The sequence below is a fragment of the Culex pipiens genome, chromosome 3 (genome assembly GCF_016801865.2).
Source record: "Culex pipiens pallens isolate TS chromosome 3, TS_CPP_V2, whole genome shotgun sequence".
NCBI classification, from domain to species: Eukaryota; Metazoa; Arthropoda; class Insecta; order Diptera; family Culicidae; genus Culex; species Culex pipiens.
In genome coordinates this window covers 73,636,175-73,657,767 of record NC_068939.1, presented here as the reverse complement: position 1 = coordinate 73,657,767, position 21,593 = coordinate 73,636,175, and the positions used below count along the sequence as shown (strand labels likewise).

The 21,593-nt window shown below is 40.0% G+C and overlaps 3 protein-coding genes across 3 annotated transcripts; 1 reads left to right on the top strand and 2 right to left on the bottom strand.

The window, feature by feature from the left end:
• Positions 1-9,743: 9,743 nt before the first annotated feature.
• LOC120416551 (tetratricopeptide repeat protein 27) lies at positions 9,744-18,140 on the bottom strand. Its single transcript, XM_039578281.2, has 3 exons — positions 17,950-18,140; positions 11,361-12,207; positions 9,744-11,299 (listed from the first exon to the last, which is right to left on the bottom strand). Exons 1-3 carry the CDS (start codon positions 17,993-17,995, stop codon positions 9,853-9,855), a joined length of 2,340 nt encoding a protein of 779 aa, XP_039434215.1. The 5' UTR covers positions 17,996-18,140; the 3' UTR covers positions 9,744-9,852.
• Positions 18,141-18,213: 73 nt separating this feature from the next.
• On the top strand, positions 18,214-19,703 carry LOC120416555 (dynein axonemal assembly factor 10). The gene is made up of 3 exons (XM_039578287.2): positions 18,214-18,941; positions 19,000-19,311; positions 19,368-19,703. The coding sequence occupies exons 1-3, from the start codon at positions 18,349-18,351 to the stop codon at positions 19,573-19,575; spliced, it is 1,113 nt and encodes a 370-aa protein (XP_039434221.1). The 5' UTR covers positions 18,214-18,348; the 3' UTR covers positions 19,576-19,703.
• Positions 19,704-19,738: 35 nt separating this feature from the next.
• On the bottom strand, positions 19,739-21,245 carry LOC120416557 (nuclear migration protein nudC). The gene is made up of 4 exons (XM_039578289.2): positions 21,044-21,245; positions 20,663-20,976; positions 20,033-20,596; positions 19,739-19,968 (listed from the first exon to the last, which is right to left on the bottom strand). Exons 1-4 carry the CDS (start codon positions 21,116-21,118, stop codon positions 19,917-19,919), a joined length of 1,005 nt encoding a protein of 334 aa, XP_039434223.1. The 5' UTR covers positions 21,119-21,245; the 3' UTR covers positions 19,739-19,916.
• Positions 21,246-21,593: the final 348 nt, after the last annotated feature.

The following is a 21,593-nucleotide window of genomic DNA, read 5'->3' as shown; positions in this document are numbered from 1 at the left end:
TTTTTGTCCAGAGCAGCAAAACACTGCCTCCAAATGGCCTGTTTCATAATTGTGGGATGTTATTGTGCCTCCCACAATTGTGGAACACCTGAATTTAACTGATATTTTCACAAAAAAAGTTATCAAACCACGTATAAAACATCACTAAGCTTGAGTTTCATTGGTGTCAGTGTGAGAAGACATTATTTGGTAATAAATATGTACTCCTGGAGAGATCCAAAGTTTGTTTACATTCGTAAGAAAAAAGTGTTCCGAATTTGTGGATTTCAAGGGTCAAAGTAATTATTCAAAAACTTCATATAAAAGTTAAAATTTGCAGATGTTCGATACAGCATTCGAAAGATCGCAAGAAAAGCTTTCAAATGAAGGTAAAAGCGAATCATTAAGTTCAATTATCGATTTGCTATGATTTTTTGAACATTGGCCGATCTGGAAACCGTTCCGAATATGTGGGATGACTGTAATTGTTAATCTAGCTGCGATTGGTGATTAGACCAATAAAACAAAGACAAAATTATTAAAATGTTTGATCTATCAGCCAAAACGTGTCGTTTTTTACGGTGGAGATTGCGCAATCAACAGTTTGATTGTTTTCTGAAATTGACAAACAAACAGGCAATTATAAGTTACAACAAAGCTTATTTAGAACATAAATTTTAGACAAATTTTCTCATTTTACATTGTAAATTTTTGTAAATATTGAAACTGACCGTAAACATAAAAATAACTGTTGAATCAAGCCATTCTCCATTCTCCAATGGTCATGAACAATTTAATTAATTAATATTTTTTAAATGCTATCCACAGTAACAAAAGTCATGGTAAAATTACATCTGGAAATGGGTACATGTTTAATGTAAGAAAAAATGTGTAATTTTACCTCTAAAAATGTATAAATTCACCACTATTCCAGTGTTTTGTCATCACCAATTGAGATAATATTAATTGAGATAATGAATGTCAAAGGAGCAAATAAATAAGAAATTTCTGAACCCGGGACCGGCAGCTGTCCATACAAAAATGAGCCGGGACCGTGGTGTAGGGGTAAGCGTGATTGCCTCTCACCCAGTCGGCTTGGGTTCGATCCCAGACGGTCCCGGTGGCATTTTTCGAGACGAGATTTGTCTGACCACGCCTTCCGTCGGAAGGGGAAGTAAATGTTGGCCCCGGTCTAATCTAAAAGGTTAGGTCGATAGCTCAGTCCAGGTGTAGGAGTCGTTTCCCTGGGTCCTGCCTCGGTGGAGTCGCTGGTAGGCAGTTGGACTCACAATCCTAAGGTCGTCAGTTCGAATCCCGGGGTGGATGGAAGCTAAGGTGTAAAAAGAGATTTGCAATTGCCTCAACAATCAAACCTTCGGACACCTAGTTTCGAGTAGGAATCTCGCAATCGAGAACGCCAAGACAATGCTGTAGAGCGAATAATTTGATTTTTTTTTTGAACCCTTCGAAAAAAAAATCAGGATGATCAAGCTTTCAATATTACGACTTTAGCAAATGACCAGCAAGGTTAAAGCAACCAGTAATAAATGAATTAACAAAAACAACAACTATTTGTTTTATGACATTTCTTAGCAAGATTTACAAATTTGTCAAAGAATCCAAATTTAATAGGATAGACAATCCGTTCTAGAGATACCATTTATTTTTCTAACATTTTAAAATATATTCTCATAGACAAAAAGGAGTCTGGTCAGCTGATAAAATTGTATGGATAAACTTATTATGTAAAAACTCACAAAATTTCAGCCAAATTTAAAATACAAAAAAAATCGTTTTTCAAAGTTTCAGAAAGTTATATAGAAATCTAGTCTCTTATCGCCGGATGCCGCAGTTCCGACGAATGCAAAATTTAAGGTAATTATAACAATACGGGAGAGTGGGGACAGTTGGTCGTTAGTCTGTATCTCATAAGTGTATGGTTAAAAAATGATATATTCTAGAAAGTTGTGCGGAATTTACTGAAGCTCACTGTAGAGTACACATATATTTTGTTTCAAATGTTTGGTTTGAGTTACACACATTTTTTCTACAATGTGCTGCATAAAACCTCCAACAGTTCTTTTTTTAACAATTAAAATTCAGTCCTAATATTATTTTTATGCTTGATTTATTTGATTAACCTTTTTTTCTAATCTAACACTAGAGCACTGAAGCCTTTAAAACAGGTAAAATATTTGATTTTCAGATTTTTGTTTTCTATAAACTTTCACCACAAATAAAAATGTAACAAGAGTTATGTTGCTGTTAAAGGAAACTTTAGAAGAAATACAGTTTTAAAAAAATATACATGTGATTCATTTCGATTATTATTTCTTTAAACTGCAAACGCCAATACATCTCAGTCTCTCTAGTTCATTTCAGTGTCCAACCGGCGCATGTTTCTTCCTGTGCGAATGTATTGGAAAAATCCAGACACTACGTAATAGTACAATACACCCAGAAAACACGTGAATTTCGCAATATTTCATCGATCAAACGGATCAAGTATTCTTCAAAGTTTGAAAGTTCACCGTTTACTGCGTTTTTGTAACTTAAAAATATCGTAATATTTCTTCAAATTTTTACACCATTCATGTTACTCCTTGGTTAGTCATTCTCATTAATTCCAGCATAATGTTCCAAATCATAAAGAGAGAGAGAGACGAAGAGAAAGAGAGCATGATGAACATACGAAGGACTCGAATGTTCTCGCCAGGATGTGTTTTGTTGATGTGTTTGGAAATCGAAAGGATTCATGCTCGTCACGCAATGCACGGTGGCAGAACGGTTCAAGAAACTCTCGATGACGTTAGTTGGAGTCGCAGGAGGATACTAGGGGAGCGGGATCACATTACGAATTTATACGAATTGTCTGAGATTGCTGACTGGCGATGGGTTTCGTTCGTTTAAAGAAGGAAATGGGTGTCATGGGTCATCGGCATATTTAAAAGATCTGTCGTGATTGTTTGTTTTATAACCCCAATGTTCTAAAACGTTGAAACGTTGAAACATTTTTTTTTCTTAAGATTTTAGCACAAAAAGATTATATGTTGGCGAGTGCTGAAATGATCTGAAAACTTTACTTTTCACCTAAGGGCAATTCCAGCTCAAATCAGGAATTTTTCTGGTACTTTTGTACCCGACCCTTTCCGATTTCAATGAAACTTTTTAGACTTGTTATCCTAGGCCTATATAAGCCATTTTTCTGTATATGGAGCCAATTGTACTCAAACATAACATTTGAGAAGGGCGTAAGTTATTTAAAAAAAATGTATTTTGTAATTTAGAAATTACTTTATCTTAAAGCCGTTGCATCGTATCAAAAAGTGGTAAAAGACAAACTTGTAGGAAATTGGACGGGCTTTCTGAAAAAAAAATACACTGAAAGAAAAATACACGCCACTTATATGAGTTTTTCTAATTTTAAAGTTTAAAAGTTTAATTTTAAGGTGATGTCACGATTTTTTTCGTTCAAAATGTTTGTGAAAATAGCCTAAAATGTGACGAAAAAAGGAGGATGGTATAAAAAAGCAAATCAACCCACTTTAACGACCCCGCGGGTCTTTTGTGGGCTCTGTTGCAAGTTTCTGCTCATTTCTAGGCGTCCGAAGGTTATGTGTGGTGAGTCACTCAAAACCTCTTTTACGCAAATGGACCGACGTTTTACGTCCCCATCCGATAGAAGGCCAGGAGGATAAGGCGGGAATCGAACCCGCGCCCCACAGCAACTTAGGGATCGGCAGCCGAAGTCGAGGCAACGGCTTTAAGATAAAGTAATTTTTAATTACAAAATACAAAAATACTTAAATAACTCACGCCCTTCCCAAATGTTATTTTTTGAGCACAATTGGCTCCATATACACAAAAATGGCTTATATAGGCCTAGGATAACAAGTCAAAAAAGTTTTATTGAAATCGGAAAGGTCGGGTACAAAAGGACCAGAAAAATTCCTGATTTGAGCTTGAATTGCTCCTAACCGTTATAACATTCTTTTTCAAACCGGTTCCGTGGCTCAATGGTTGTAGCTTCTGTCTCATAAGCAGAAAGTTCAGGGATCAAATCCCGGTCTTGAACATTGGACTTAGGAATTTGAACACATGAACAAAAAACGACTTGAATTAGGTGGGATTCGAACTCGCACTCTAGAACTATAATCAGTCGGGCTGATTTGCTTGAAAAGATTGGGAGTCTTAACATAGCTCAAAGATCCGTCCGGTGCTTGCTTCTAGGGGAAATATACCCTTTCTAATCAAACACCTATCTTCGTCATATGGAGAGTTTGATGCTCGATTAAAGCTCCAAAAATACTATTTAGGCTATAAACTTACCAGCAACAGCACCGCCTCGAGTAAGCACGCAAATTTATGCCATTTACTGGTCAAAAAGATCAAATTTAATGCACTTTTGATCATAATTTCTATTTTGCGAGACCATTTCTCATCATTTAGGTGGCACACACAACCACACGCAAGATCAGAGGTTAACTGCTTAACGAAAGTCGTCTTCAATATCTTTTCACTTGCGCTAACGATTTCAAAGCGCTTAAGATATAAAATTGCTTCCAAATACCGGCAACGTGTTCTTTCGCACATTAGTTAGTCACTCAATTGAAAAATAATCCCGAAAAATGTAAATAATTAGCAAGCACCATAAAAAAAAAACAAACGCGCTAAGTCATCTGACGTTTCAATTTTGAATACCCATTCCAATCGAAGGCTGAAGAAAACCGAGCGAGAAGCGAAGGCAAAATCGAGAAATTTAAAGTGAGAGTGTGTGCAACATGTAGTTAAACTTTCTGTGAAGTTGCTGTGAAGGTTACCATGGCACTTTGAAAAGTTTAACTCCATGTTGCACGCACACGCTCTCACATTTAATTGCTCGATGCTTGTAAAAGGAATAGCATAACTTTTAATAAAAGTGAAATAAACAGAACTGTCCAAAAATCCACCAAAGCATCTACCACATTGATCGTACAAAAATCTGTGGTAGAAAAGTATCCACCGGTAGATGCTTTGGTGGATTTTTGACAGTTCATTTCAAGAAAATCCACCGCGGTTAACCAAATCAAATTAACAAAAGCCCTCGTTATTAACTTCTTCGAAATTTTAAGGGATTTATTGATTTAAAAAAAAAACATACAGATTTAAAAAAAGTCTACAGCGAAGAGGTTATCCAGAGATTTCCCTTTTATTAACGAACATTGTCTAAAAGACGGAATAATTAGATGTATGATAGTATGAAGTATAGTAATATCGTCGCCATCGTGCTAACTTGTCGTACGTGCATTATGGGCCAAATTGAGTTAAGAACGCCATTTTGTGCAGCTCACAATGCCTCACCTTTTGACCTTCACAGATCCCCAAAATTCGATTTCAATCCTGAGATATTCAACAAAAACCGAAAAAACTCCGAGCATTTTTGTCACTTTACATATGAAAGTAGTTTCAATCTTGTCGTGCTATCTTGTCACTCCATGAAAATTGATGTAAGTGCGACAAAAGGCCAAAGGGATTTCAGGCCAGGAAAGTCAGGATGCGTTTGTCGCACGTACAAGCTAGACTACCGTAAACATTTGTAATTATAACTCGGGACTCCAGCAACCAACTTCAACCAAACTTTGGGACAATGCACAGAATGGTGAGCCAAACAAAACGTGTTTGTTATTGTTTACATTGCGTGCTCTCGTTTTTGAATATTCAAGGTCAAACATTAAAACGCGTTTTTCTCGGAACGTTAAAATGGCGGGTGCGACAAGATAGCACGACGACGTCGATATGAAGGAATGATGGAAATCTCTTCCGCAACTCAAAAAAATCGAATCAAATTATTCACACTACAGCATGCAATAGAGACCGCTAACTATTCCAAGATTCCTATTCGAAACAGGTATCCGGAGGCTTGTAACAGTGAGGCAATCCAAACCTCTTTTTACAACTAGCTCTCATTCACCCCGGGATTCGAACTGATGACCTTTGGATTGTGAGTCGAACTGCCGAGCAGCGCCTCTACCGACTTAGGTTTTTTTTCAGGGACGACTCCTACCCCTGGCCTGATCTAGCGACTTAACCTCAAGCTCTGTTTTTGTTATTTCACTTAGAATCCCTAGATTTTGGGCCCAAAAAAAAATTGATGGCCATGTGGTTTATACACGATCCCTTAATGAAACTAAAGAGATGCGTTTACGTTTATAAAAACAAATCAAGCAAAACAATGTAAAGGGGCCAATGTGAGTTTGTAAACTAACTATCCTGCTCATGTCAGTTGCTGTTTACATTAAAAGTTATTAGGATAGACCGACCGAACTCACATTGGCCTCTTTACATTGTTTTGGTTGAATTTCATGCTTGAAACGCATGAAGATTATACATAACTATGTAATTTGGGGTCGCCGAGATCGATCTCTAGAAAACCGTCAACAGGGATGACATTGGATCTGGGGGGTTAAATTGGGTCATACCTAGGGTCATGCAAATTTGCTGAAATTTGTTAGACCAAATGTCATCCGAGTTGACGGCTCAAATAGATCTTGGAGTACTATCAGCAATCTAAATTTCACTGAAATCTAGTGCATTTATTAGTAAAACAAAAAGTACTTTAAATTACCAAATCTGATTCCGAGCATAAGTTTTCATTAAGTAAATGAAATGATTAAGATAAATAAACCTTTTTCCTAAGCGATGTTCTGACGTCACAACACTTTTGCCGTCATAAATATTGATTAAAATTTTGCAACCTGTGCTGCAGCCGTTACGTAAACGGATTATCATCTCGCAGGCAGAAGACACCGCACCCGAAGATAATCACAGTTTCTCCCATTTCCCACATCACGTGCCGACGTCCCACGCACTGCTGATGCTGCCAAAGATTGCTCCGCCAAGAGTTCTATGTACGAACAAGGACAAGGACGAAACAAAAGTAAAAGTTGGTACATAAACGTGGGATGGGAAGTTCTCTCCTTCTCGAAAAAAAAAACACGCAAATATAAATAATTTTGAAGCAAACTCAGGGTGACCACTCAAATTCCATTTTCAAATTCCCGACTTTTTCCCGACTTTTTCCAGACTTTTCCAGAATGCTCAAATAATAGGCATTTCTTATCTAAAGAATGATTTCAAACAAAAAACTTTCTATAAGAAAAGTCAATATTAACCACCGAAAAAAAATCTCAATGAATTTAAAAAAAAAATCCAAATATAGGCATTTTTTTGAAAATACAGAAACTAAACAACAAATCTCGGGTGAGTTTTCAAAAAGCCGTAAGAGCCACCGTGACCTCTGACACTAATTTAAGTTTTTGTCGAAAATGAGACAGCATTTCATTTTTTTTAAGTTTGGGGCACTTGAAGGACGTGTAGATGAACAATCTCGAGCATTTCTGATATTGGTTTTTCGTAAGTAGGTCGAATAACGATGAAAAAAGACTTTGTTTACCAATTGAAGAATTCGACGACGTTTTTTCCGCTAGGTTCGCTGTTGTTCCAGCGGTGTTCGGAATGACAGCCCCCATACAGTTTGAGCAGTTTTTTGGGAAAAATCGCGTTTATAATGAAAAATCAAGCATTTTCAGAAAAGTGGGGTATTGCAAAGTGTGGCAATTTCGCTAACGATCATAATGCGTGGTGATTTGTAGTGATTAATTGTGACTGGTATTTTATTTAAACGATTTTTCTAAAAAGATGATTGATATTTTGGATAACTTGAGTTAAATGTTGCAAAAGTTAAAAGTAATGATGAAATATTATGTAAAAGTGTTTAAACTTTACTTTTCTTCTCGTTTGACCAAAATATTGACCTCAAAAATGCATTTTGGTGATTTTTTGGAAATTTTTGGAAAAATTCGAATAACTAGCAATTTTTTAAGAAAATTATTGTAATTATGCTGTAATATGACTCTTATAGTTTGTTCTATCAATAATACACACATAAGGAGCATTATCAATCAAATAAATCTTATTTAAATCAATTTTTCAAAAGATCTTTTTGTTAAATTTGAGGAAAAAACATGAAAAATTTACTCAGCCCCTATGATTTATACATCATTTGATTCGTTTATGCGATTGCCACACTTTACAATAACTTTCATCGACGTTAAAAAATATTTGAAGGAAATAAAAATCAAAAACTGCAAAAAAAATAATATTTCCAAGCACGCTGTCATTCCGAACATCGTTGCGTAGTGTTTCTACTCGCCACCAGGATGCGTGCACGTTTCTGTCGAATCTCTCAATGGCTCTTACGGCTTTTTGGAAACTAATCCGAGAAATAAAGATTGTGTGTGTGTGTGTGGTCCAATCCAATACCCGATAACCGGTAGCGAAATTATGGGAAAGTATAGTTTGTATCAGGCTTTGTATATGTCGAATGCTGATACAATTTATCTCAGTCCCGGGTATTAGGTGGTGATAGCCCTCGCGCTGCTTCCAACGACCCGTTTCAGAATGACAGAGCTCCTTGCGGTCCAATTCCGAGGTCGCTGGGCATTGTTCGGCCCCGCCTAAACATAGAAGCAAGCATCTGAAGGAAACTCGATCTATATTTATACTTCCAATCCCCTCAGGCAAATCAGGGATCAGGGCGTATTTAATATGAGATGATAACATGTTTCAACACTACGGATCAATTCAAAGCTTGAGTGTAAACCTTCTGATGGCCGACTGCTTAGCGTCCCAGACCACTAATCCAAAGGTGTGAGTTCGAATCCCACCTGATTTATTTTCGTTTTTGTTCATATTCAAAGTTCAAATTCATGATTCCAAATTTCAAAGGTATCGACCGGGATTTGATCCTTGAACCTTCTGCTTGTGAGACAGAAGCCGTAACCATTAAACCACGGAGCCGGTTTTATAATCGAAAGTTCAACAATACTTATAAATTCCATGGTATTTTTTAAATTGGCAAACTATAGTTTTTGATATTTTTTTTACCTTCATCATCATTTTAAATCAAAGAATGATTAAAACGTAATTGCTGTTATTATTCATTCAAAGGATTTAGAAAAATGTCAAGGAAAGAAAATGTTTTTGCCAAGTTCCCTTTTTAATTATGTAATTTTTGATATTGAATTTTTTAATCAATGTTAATTTTTCTAGTGGTCAGTATTTAACTGTATTTTTTTCAATGAAAATTCAGTTTGATATGATTTTATGTTTTCCTACTTATTTTAAGCGACTGTTTGAAGAGACATTTTTTTCAAATAATTATGCAAGAACTCAAAATTTCTTGGATTATTTTTTTTGCAATTTCAATATTTTCTTTATGTTTTCAAAACGTAAAAATCTTTTTCAATTTTGGATTTTATTCGATATTTAAGTTTTCCGCAAACTGAAAATCAAGCTTTATCTATGGTAGGTAATTTACCCATACTCACAAAAAAAAAGATCAAGGGCAACATTTGAAAATTAATTTTAAATTACTTAATGAATTTAGTTAAACAATTACAAATATTTACCCAAAAATTATATAATTATCATCAACTTTACCTCTTGTTTTGTGAACAAAAATTAAAAGCGATCATTTGATTCATAAAAAAATGTTATGAAAATCTGTGTCAAAGACTTCAATATTCATAAAGATTTTAAAGGTCTTAAACAGCTTTTCCATACTCAAATATATTGAAATAGGGAAAATAACCTTAAATTTAAAGAAAGTTACTGAAGCAGAAATGAGTGAATTCAATTTGAAAATTGTACAAAATATTACAAAATTTATCCAAGTGTTAAAAAAGCTCAGAATTCCCGACTTTTCCCGACTTTTTGACATAAAATCATAAATTCCCGACTTTTTCCCGATTTTTGGCGGATTTTGACGAATTCCCGACTTTTTCCCGACTTTCCCGATTTCCCGACTTGAGTGGCCACCCTGCAAACTTTTTATTAGTTCATAGCATTCGTGAGTTCCACGGTTAGTTTTTGCACAACCGCCGTAAGGTTCTCCACGAGGGTGGCATTTTGTTCCCAGTTTTCATTGCTCGCGGCCCGCAGACAGCCTTGGCCGGTGAGCCGGGCCGACGACAGCTGGGACTTTGCGGAAGGTAGCTTGGCGGGGTCCGCTTTTCCCGCTTGGAATGCGTTCAAACTGCTCTCGCACAGTTCGATGCACAGCTGAAGGATCTTTTCGCAGCTGTCGGGGGCTTTCGACCAGTGGCTGTTGGATTGGGTGTAGCCGCGGTACGCGTTCTGGAGTTTTTGGGCTTTCTTGAGCGGGTCTTCGGATTCGAGGCGGGATGATAGTTCGTACAGTAGTCCGTTGGTTGGGGATTTGGCGCAGGCGTGGCCTAGCAATTTGAGGATCTTTTTGGTTAGTCGGGAGGTGGAGTTTCCGCTGGCATCGGGAGCGCCTTCGGAGATGACCTTGGTGAGGATTTCTAGGACTTGCTGGTCGTAGAACTTCTCTTTGAGTTCCATAAGGCGTTCGTACGCGTTGAGAGCGTCCTCGTAGTTCTTGGTGTCGATGCTGACGACCAGGTAGTTGTCCCAAACTTTCCAGTTGTTGAAGTTGCACTTGAGTGCTTCTTGGAGGACTTTGTGGGCTCGTTTTTTGTCGCCCAACTTGATGTACGCCATGGCCAGGTTGTTCCACGATTCAAACCCGTGCGATTCCAGGGAAGTGTACATACGGTACGCCTTGGCCGCATCTTCCCACTGTTCCAGTTGGAGGGCGGCGTAGCCAAGTCGTAACAGTGTGCTCTCCTGCAGGCAGTTGATCTCTACCGACTTGCTCAGATGTGGGATCGCTTCCGTGTACTGCTTCTTGGCAAAATAGAAATTTCCCCAATGCCGTTGAGCGCGGGCGCTTGTCTCCTTGGAGAACTCCCACGCCTTCTGATAGCACTCGACGTTGTCGGTGGCATCTCCGAGAAGGCAGTACAGCGTCACCGTTGGCTTCTTGGCGATCTCTTGCTGGACAATTTCCGCTGCCTTGTGGCGCAACTCCAAGTGGTTGTAACAGGCGATGACCTCCTCCCACAGTTGCAACTCCAGATACAAATCCAACGCGCCCTTTATCATGCCCAGTGAAACCATCAAATCACCCAGCTTGGCCTTGATCTGCCATCGGGGAATCAACGCCGAGCAGAACGCGCTGGCCAGCCGATGCTCGGCCGGAACCGAGTCGGAGTCGATCAAATTGACCAACTCTTCGCACTGCTTCAGCGACCGGTCAACGGTTCGCTTGTGATTCGACTCTTGGCACACGTTCAAGAACAACGCCCCAATCCGGGTCGCCCATGGTCCGAACTCCTGATAAAGCAGCGAAGTAATGTACGGCTGCAACTCTTCATCCGCCAGCTTGTCCTTCGGTTGGGAGTACTTCAAGTAGAGTCTGCAAGCAAAAAAACATTAGTTAAAATATCAAAAAACCTTCAAAAAGCCCCAAATCTTACACCGTCGACAGCACCATCTGCTGGAACACCGCCGGCAGCTGAGCGTCCTCGTTCTCGTTGTCCTCCACAAATTTCACCCTTTCCAGCCGCAAATCATCCTCCAACTTCAGAATCGTCGGCAGCGCCACCTGTCCATGCGTTTCCTTCGCCGACGCAAAGTCACCACCCTCCAGCCCCTTTGCCCGCAACGTCAGCTGCGGCAGCGCCTTCTGCTGATACTTTGTCCGCACGCCCAACACACCCTCCACAGCTATCTCAACCCCCGTCAGCGTCTGCAGCGCCGTCCGCCAGCGGTCCGACTTGCTGATGCGCTTGAACAGCAGATAACCCTGGAAGATCTCGACGTGCGTCTGGGTTTTAACCTTCACATCTTCCACACCCTCAAGCGCCTTCTCCAGCTGTCCCACCGTCTCATCAAACTTCGTATAAACACTGTGCGTCAGGTCGTCCAAACATCGCTGGTAGACGACCAAGAACCGAAGATACCACAACTTGATCGCGAACGCCTCAGCGTTCGCACTCAGCTGGTCAATCGCAACATTGCAAAAGTACAGCAATTCGGGCGATTGAACGTTAACGTTCAGCTCTTCGCCGTCCGATTTCAGCGCATCTCTCGCGTCCGGAATGTTAGGGAGCACGTCGGCGTAGGACACCGTGGGTCCTACGAAATTGTTCTGGACGAAGGCGAACAGCGAAGCTATGCCAGCGGATAGCAAATCCTGGGGGTTCTCCTGGGCCAGGGCGGTGGTGTCAGATGTAGCGAGGGTTTGGAATATCTGGTGGCGAAAGCAACCTGTCCAATCGCAGCGCTTGGTGAGGGTTTGAAGCTCGGAGAGGTTGTCTGGAGCTGTGAAAGAGGGGAAGGATTGCGTAAATTTCAATAAAAAAAATATCTATCTCAAAAAATTACAAAAAAAAAATTAACGCCAAGGCAATGTTGTAGAGCGAATAATTTGATTTGATTTTTTGATAAATTATGATTTATTTCGCAATTCGCAATTCGCAATTTTCAGTGTAAGAACGGGCCTTGACCGATCTTATGCACTAGGTTCCCGACGAACACGCACTGCCCTTACACCTACATCTCACCCTTGCTCTGAGTCAGTACGAGCAGCACGCTAGAACACGCTTTGAGTGTTCGTGCCAGGCATGCACACCTTCTTTTCCGGTTACGCATTTTAACTCGGCCGGGGGTGGTACATTACGTAGGGTTTGATGTAAGTATAAGCGCCTAACCATTTATAGTGTGCCTATCAACTTTCATTAAAGCAAAAACTGTTTTATTTTTAGTTTGAATTCAAAAACTAGTTGTTATTTTACTGTGTTTTGTTTTCTCCTGAAATCTTTCCTAGTGTTGAGTCGTGTTTTTATGTTGCTATTTCTTTTGTCGCGGTGTTTTGTTACAACTTTGGTCCTAAGCATTTTATAAAAGTTTTTCAAAAGTACAATAGTAATATTTGTGTTAATTCTTTGATCACTCCAAAAATTGAGTAAGGGCTCGAACCTCATTTGTTTGAAGAAAAGGGTGAAGATTGAAAACAATGGACAGTGAAAGAAATATACTATTTGAAGAATCAATATTAAAAGAAAGATAGTAATTTATGAAGTAGATAAATAAATTAACAATAATTAATAAATAGAGGTAACAAACAAGCTTAGATTGTATTGAGGGCAATTTATAGGGCAAATGAAAAATTATTCAAATAGATAAATAAAGAAAAGGCAGATGATAACAAAATTGACATCGCTGCCAAATTAAGGGAAAGCAGAAAGTATGTTACAGCAGCATCAATTGGTAAAATAGAGTGAAAAAGCGTTGAGAAATAAGAGAATCAAATGAGTAAAATCGAAATCAAATGGAGGATAGTAAACAGAAGCCGCGTTAGAAAATCAGTGAAACAAAATAAACAGAAGATAGGTGGTAGCTGAGAATGAAGAGAAGAGAAACCCCGTTGTGCGATGTTTCAGGTACATCCACAGCAGTTGACTCAACATACTGTGAATCAAAACAATACCGTCTACAATCACAAATTACTTCCCTTTCCCACATTGTCGCGCCCCTTTCTTTTAGCCGTCTCGACTTTGACCCTCGCTGGTCAAAGGTTTACGATCCGTTTCCACAGGCCACCAGCTAGGTCATCATGAAAACCAAGCCAACGTGGAGGTAAGAAAATAGGACACTTGCAAGGAACCAGAGCTATACTGTCTTGATCAATTAGATCTAACAGGACTACGGACGTAGTCAGTGACGCTCCTTCCAGGATGTTCCTCGCCTGAGCGTCAACTGAAGAGGTATCATCAGCATCATTCGCACTTGGCCTGCATAAATTATGATTTATTATTGATTTATTCATGTTTAACAGCTCTCAATGAACAAGTTTTGTCCAACTTTATCTGACTTGTTTTTTATTGTCTTGTTAAGTTTATGTTTGTTTCTGATAGTATTTGGCTTACTCTACCACCTCCTATCATTTCCTTTTGTCTATCTAGTTTTATCATGTTGACTGTAAAACTTTATCAATTGTTTGCTTGTTTTTCATATTTTCTACTATAGAACGATAACACGGTACCATTATCATTAAAATTGTAAAAAAAATGCTTAGAGGCATAGTCTGGTACACTACAAAAATTACTGCATACTTATTTTCACATAATATAGAGGAAATGTTAGCAACAAACACCACCAAAGTTGACCCCAGAAAAACATAAAATTTTCAAAAACATTAGCAAAGTCACATAAAACAAGTCACACTTACAACCTTAGAATTTTCTTTAATTTTAAAATGTCTTCCATCCAATTATGCTTTTTAAAAATCAAAAATTGATTAAAACTGTATTTTTGGTAAAATTTTATATCGAACCCCGCCTAGAGGCGGGGTTGGGTTGTAGAAAGTTAAAACACAATCCAGGGAATAATTTAAAAATACAATATAAGGGCAGGGGGCAGAATGGCCCGCCTATGTAAACCAAAACCCTTACGAAAACATACAAATTTATGAATCCAGTGTAGTAGGCTTATGCTTTGGAATGTTCCCTTCAATATTAGTTGGTTTGTTGATGAAAATGACTACTTAAAACTATGTTTGAAGCACTTAAAAAAATGTTTTTCCAACTAACTTTCCATGGTGCGGGGAGAACAGACCACCCTGCGGGGCAGAATGGGCAAACTTAGAAAACAAACCTTTTCGTCTAATACAACGTTGAAGGAGGATCAAAAATGACTTAAGTAACCTTTCCAAAATAGTTTCTATGAACTTTTATAAAAATAGTCACTTACCAAAACAAACATTTTTGAACATAGTGTAAATATGCCGAAAACTCGAAATAAGATGTTTTGATATTTCTACAAATAGTAAGCATGAACACAATAAATAAAATCAATTAAACGTGATTTGTGAAGCTACCAGGAGTGAAATAATCCGAAAACGAAACTATTGGCACTACGCCCCCCGGGGCATGGCCTTCCTCTAACGTGGGATTTCTGCTCCAGCGCCTCTGACGAGACAGGAGAAACCGGGACCGACGTTTTACTTCACCATCCGATAGAAGCTCAGTGGATAAGGCGGGAATCGAACCCGCGTCTCATAGCATCATCGGGATCGGCAGCCGAAGCCGCTACCCCTGCGCCACGAGACCCACAGCATAAATAATCCATTTTCTCTAAATTTCACAACTTTTAATTGTTTTTATAAGGCAGGATAAGGGTGGCCCATTTTGCCCTCAAGTGGATTTTAATTTAACACTTCCACCACCAAGCCTTTAAATATGATTTGAAGGTTCCGTTTTTGTTTGATTACCTTCGTAATAGCTCCTGGTAACATTCTAAACATTGAACAAACTTTTTCAAACAATCTAACTCTCGAGAAAGCTTATTTAAGAACCTCGAAATAATGTTATTGTTACTTGACGTCCTTTATATGACCGTTGCCTTACAGTTGGTCTAAATCCATTCTAAACCCCAGAACCAAGGGTGGCCTAATCCGCCCCCTGCCCCTACCTATTTTGAGCTTCAAATAAGGGAGGTTTGTTAAAAACACAACAAAAACGACAAAATTCAATTTGAAAAAACATTGGCAACCATTCCAAATGCCTTTTTCAAATTGAAAAAACGGTAAAACATATTTTTGAGCAATTCTCTACGAAATCGGTCTTTTTTCTTCAATTTTAATTTTTGTATGTTTTAATCCTGCTGAAACTTTTTTAGTGCCTTCGGTATGCCCAAAGAAGCCATTTTACATCATTAGTTTGTCCATATAATTTTCCTTACAAATTTGGCAGCTGCCCTTAAAAAAAATTATGTATGAAAATTCAAAAATCTGTATCTTATGAAGGAATGTTTTGATCGATTTGGTATCTTCGGCAAAGTTGTAGATATGGATATGGACTACACTGGAAAAAAAGATACAAGGTAAAACAATTTTGGTGTATTTTTATTTAACTTTTTGTCACTAAAATTTGATTTGCAAAAAAACACTATTTTAATTTTTTTTTTGGTCGTATCAATAAAGTTCAAAAAAGCAAAATATAGAGAATTTTCTCAGCTACTCAAAAAAACATATTTTTTCAAAAGTGAGCGAACATGGGCACTAATTATAAAAAATAAAAAAAAATGCGACTATTTTCAAAAATGTCACGTAAAAATAGATTTAACTTGAAAACGGTGCACTTTATCAAAATTTCACTGAAGTACTTTTTGATTGCAAATTTGATTTTACATCGAAAAATGAAGTTGAAAAAATTTTGCGACCAATATTTCGATTTTTGAAAAAATAGTATTGGTTCAAAAATTCACTTGGTCAAATATTTTTTGCACAATCTGAAAATTTCTGAAAAGTTGGCATTTGATGTCCTCTAAAAACATATAAAAAATAAAAAAATAGTGTTTTTGCAAATCAAGTTTAAGTGACAAAAAGTTAAATAAAAAAATCAACATTTTTTTACCGTGTATAATTTTTTACAGTGTAGTCGATCAGAAAATTCCTTCAAAAGATTCAGATTTTTTAATTTTCATACATCATTTTGTATGGACAGCTGCCGAATTTGTATGGAAAATCATATGGACAAACTAATGATGCAAAATGGCTTCTTTAGGCATACCGAAAGTACCAAAAAAGTTTCAGCCGGATTAAAATACAAAAAAATCGAATGACCGAAATCTGAGAGAACAGATTATTTGACAAAATTTTGAATTGACTAGAGAAGCAAATTCCCCAAGAATGACCAAATTTATTACAATTTTTTTTGTACACAAAGTTTCTTCTTTTTCTGTGACCAAAAAAATAGTTTTGGATCATTGTCTATACAATTTTACATAAAATTTTGGCTGTCCGTACAGAAGTGCTTTAAAATTTTCAAAGATCTGTATCTTTGGGTACAGCTTAGGGCTTACCTTACAAAAATAGTTAAATTTTCAATTCGCAGTTTTCAGTGTAAGAACGGACTTTGACCGATCTTATGCTACAGGTTCCGACGAACACGTACTGCCCTTAGACCTACAGCTAACCCTTGCTCTGAGTCAGTACGAGCAACACGCTAGAATATGTTTTGAGTGTTCGTGCCAGGCATTCACACCTTATTTTCCTGTTTGTTTTTAGAAAGCATTCTAGCAAGATTCTGGCAGAACCAGATTTGCTAGAATATGTCGTTCTTGGGTTGTAGAGTGTAATTTTAGTTTGTTTTTTTTTTTAAAAAAAAAGGTCCTGTAAACAAAAGGCGTAATCTAACCTAAGGCACTCTCTAGGATCCCTTTGAAAAATTGGCTGCGCTAGGGTTTGATTAGATTAGACTATAGTGGTTGATGCCTTCCTCACATTTAGAGGGTAATGTTATCCAAAATAGATACAAAAGGGCGGACTTTTCAGTGTTCTATCAACCATCAGATTGGGTAGTCAGATCTTCTTAATTCAGGGCAATTATGTGCTGTAAAGGTCTTTTGATTACCTATCTAACGACAAATCACATGATAGCTCCAGACAACGTTTTCATCGAAATATTTGAGATCCGGCCCCAAAAAAGTTCATAAATAAAACATAAGTGCTTATAACTTTTGATAGATCTTCAATCTTTTTAACTAGTTGGAAAGGTCTTTGAATTACCTTTCTAAAAATGTATAACATGACGGGGTTTCTTACAAACACCACCCTTTTTACAATATTCCGGACTTTTGTTATAATTGTTTTTTTAGCATAACTTTCGAAGTACTATGAATAAACTTTATAATTTTTAATAACAACTTATGAGACTCCAAGACGGATCGAATGAGACCAAAACGGTTCAAATCGGTTCAGCCAGTGCCGAGATAATCCAGTGCAAATTTTTTTGATCAGCATCGCACCACACACACAGACATTTGCCCAGAACTTGATTCTAAGTCGATATGTATACGTAAAGGTGGGTCTAGGTGGTCAAATCAGGAATTTTGTTTTTCGAGTGATTTTATAGTCTTTCCTCAGTAAGGTGAGGAAGGCAAAAACACTCCAAAATTAAAGATTTTATATCGCGTAGTCCTACGTTAATTCAGGTATGCCCGTGCTATCACAGTAATTCTACAATAAGAATTCTGCATCTTTGAACCATTTTTTTAGCTTACCTGCATTCTCTTCGAAGTCAAACAAGCTCCACATATAGTCGCACATTTTAAAACAGTGTTGAAATAGGTTTAAAGTGCACAATTTCAAAAAAATCTCGCTTCGGAAATATGCAAACGTTTCGGCAAACTCCCACCGCAGCTGACGCACGTGTATTTTTATTTTGTTTTGGTTTTCGCGACAGTTCTTCGCGCGAGAGAGAAACGCTCTTTTGCTGCTCCAGGTCACCTGTCAAAAAATATCGACGGCGATGCACCACCTGGGCGCTTGTTTACGTTTCGTAGCAACCGTTCCGGCAGGTTGAACAGACAAAAAGCACTGTTTGGTTCCAGATTCTTCCGTGGCGCAGCGAGGTGTAATGTTACAACGGCCACGACGGACGGCACCGACTCCTCGCACCGATGGACTCCGTTCAGCTGATTGCGCACATCGAAAAGTCGCTGGATTATTCCGTGTTTGACGTGAAATGGATTCCGTGCTCGGCCAAGTTTATCGTGGTCGGGGCCAAGCCGAAGGGGACCGGAATTTTGCAGGTTTACGAGCTGAACCGGGGCGAGTTGGAGAAGGTCAAGGAGGTCGAAAAGCCAAAATCGTTCAAATGTTGCTCGTTTGGGGCGTCCAGGCTGCGCCAGACCCAGCTTGCGGTGGGGGATTTCGTGGGGAAGTTGGCGATTTACGACGTGGAACGGTTGGGGGAACCGGTTTACCAGGTGGAGGAGGCCCACGCCGGGATTATCAATGCGCTGGACGCAATGGGCGGAACGTCGGTGAACTGTGGCGCGCCGGAGATTGTGACGGGTGGACGGGACGGCTCGGTGAAGGTTTGGGATCCACGGCAGGAAGGTACGCCGGTGGCGCACGTCAGTGCCGCGGGGGACAGCCCGGCCCAGAAGCGGGACTGCTGGGCGGTCGGGTTCGGCAATTCGTACAGTTCTACGGAGCGGTCCATCGTGGCCGGTTACGACAATGGGGATGTGAAGTTGATTGACTTGAGGTAAGTTGGGATGTATTGGAAAGTCTTCAATCTATTTAAACTTTTTTTGAAATTTTAGAATTATGAAGGAACAGTGGACAACGAACGTCAAGAACGGCGTCTGCGGGGTGGAGTTTGACCGGAGGGACATTAAAATGAACAAGCTGGTCGTGACAACGCTGGAGGGTGGTCTGCACGTGTTCGACATGCGTACGCAGCACGCCGAGAAGGGCTTCGCCCAGCTGACGGAGAAGAGTGCCGGCCAAAGCCTCGGCACGAACGGCGTCATCAGCGGGGCCAAGTCGACGGTGTGGGCGGTCAAACATCTGCCCCAGAATCGGGACATTTTCGCGTCCTGTGGAGGGGCGGGAAGCGTTCGGTTGTGGCTTTAGTAAGACTCTAAAAGTTTAAAATTTCAACAGCTTCTAATGAAATACTTTTTTTTAGTCACTACCCGGAAAGCCGAACCAAAACGCTGTCCGAGGGCGATGTGCAAGGCGTTGCCGGATCGCTGGAGATGTTGAACGCCACCACGCTTTCGACGCAGCCGATCCACGCGTTCGATTGGAGCCCGGACCGGCTGGGGCTGGCCGTTTGTGGAGCGTTCGATCAGACGGTTCGGGTGTTGGTGACGACGAATTTGAACTTGCATTGACGGGGGGATAAAGGCAGAGGCAGATTTGTGTGTTTGTGGTTTTAAATACGTTTAGTTTCCATCAATCAAGTCGTTCCATTTGTACTGATAACTTGCACAATAAAGAGAATTACTATTTTATAACTCTACATCCATATTTTTGAGTTTAAAAACACAACACAAGTAGTTTCCTTAGCATGGCTCTTTATTATATTTGGCTGCAATCGCCGCCAAAATCAGTACCAAACGCACTTAAGTTAAAACCTACTTAAAGCATAATGTTGTAAATTGAAGTCCTTGTTGGATTAGATTAGAAGGAAACGTACAGGTAGAATACAGCATACTTGAGGGGGAGTTGCGGTTTAGTTGAATTTACAGTTTGAAAAGTCCATTTCCGGGTGCTGCGTCATGAACCTGAGAAAGCAAAAAAAAAATAGAAATATTCTCCGCCAACAGAAACTCAAAGAGCAACACTCACTTCTTCAGCACATCCTGCTTCTTCTGTTCGTCGCTCGTCGGCAGACCCATCTCCTTCTGCCGCTGGTCAAACATCATCTTCTCGACCATGCCGCGCGTCTGCCCGTCCAAATCCGACAGCTTCGACGACTCGGGGTTGATCTTGCGCGTGTTGATCGGCGGATCCGTCAGCACCAGCTTCTCCCACCAGTTCATCTGGTTGACCTTGTCCAGCGTCACGACGACGCTGTTCTTGTCCAGATGCCACAGCGATTCTTCCATTTTGACCTCGCCGTGCAGCGCTCCGTCGATCACCGGCGGGTGTCCCTTGAGACCGACCTTCAGCGACTTGCGCTGGATGCTCACGACGACGTCCTTGGCTTTGAGCGTGAACTTGACGTCGAATGGCACGCGCAGTTCCAGCTCCTGCAGGGTTTGCGTCCAGCTGTATTTTTCCAGGTCGCACCCGTTGCCTCGGTTCGGCTTCAGTTTGCCCTTGTCCTCGGGTTCTTCGTCGTCATCCTTTTCCGTCTTTTCCTCCTCCGCTGCTGCAGCAGCTGGGGCAGGTTCCTTGACCTCTTTGTTCCTAAAAACAAAAAACAAGCTCATTAAAACCATCTCCGTAGCAACTAAGCCACCACAAACAACCCACTTTTTGGCGTCCTCCAGCTCGCGCTGCATCTTTTCCGCCTCGGCATCCGTCAGCTCGGTGATGGCCGCCGCCGCCGCCGACTGGTCCTCCGCCTTTTCCCGCTCGCGCCGTTCCTCCTCTTCCTTCTTGCGGCGCGTCTCCGCCCGGCGTCGTTCCGCCTGTTCCCGTTCCTCGCGCTTCTTGCGGGCCACCTCCTGGGCCAGGGCCGCCTCCTTGCGGAATATCTTCAGCACCAGCTTTTCCCACTCGCCGGCGTCACCGCCCACGAAAAAGTCCGTTTTCCGGTTCAGGAAGCCGGCGATTGTGGCCAGAAGCTGTGTGTGAGAGGGCAAAGCAGGCGTTGCGTGAATTGAGGTTAGCGGATCGATGAAAGTGCCTTACCTCCGGAACTCCGCCCGGGTGCTGCTCGGCCAGCGAAAACAGCACGGGGTCAAACTTTCCGTCGTCGGCGGACATTGTGAGCAGGGAGTTGGTGCGAATTACGTTCGATTTAAATCACAAAACTTATGAATCACAACTTGAGCTCCGCTGCAAAATGCGAATCACAACCGTGTGTGCGCGAGAGTCGTGTTTGGAATATTCTCGAGAAATAAACAAAAATAAACTGTCAAAAGTATCGACACTCGTTGCGTGATTAAAAATTAGTTTGTTCTGAGCAAAAGGGACTACCGGGGTTAAACGAGCTGATACAGTTAGAACCTTTAATTTGCATTTTTTTTTATTATCTGCAGATTTTTGTTATTTTAAACAGCAAAATTGGGTCCTTAAATGGAGCTTAGATTGCTGATGTTATTGTTTACAGCGATAAAGCTTTATACTGCCCCTGATCGCATAAATGTCCCATATGCATTTTCATCGATTTCGAGTTATTGATGCAGTTTAATTCAAAATGGTGTGTTCTTTCGAAAGAGCCTATAACATCCAGTACTTT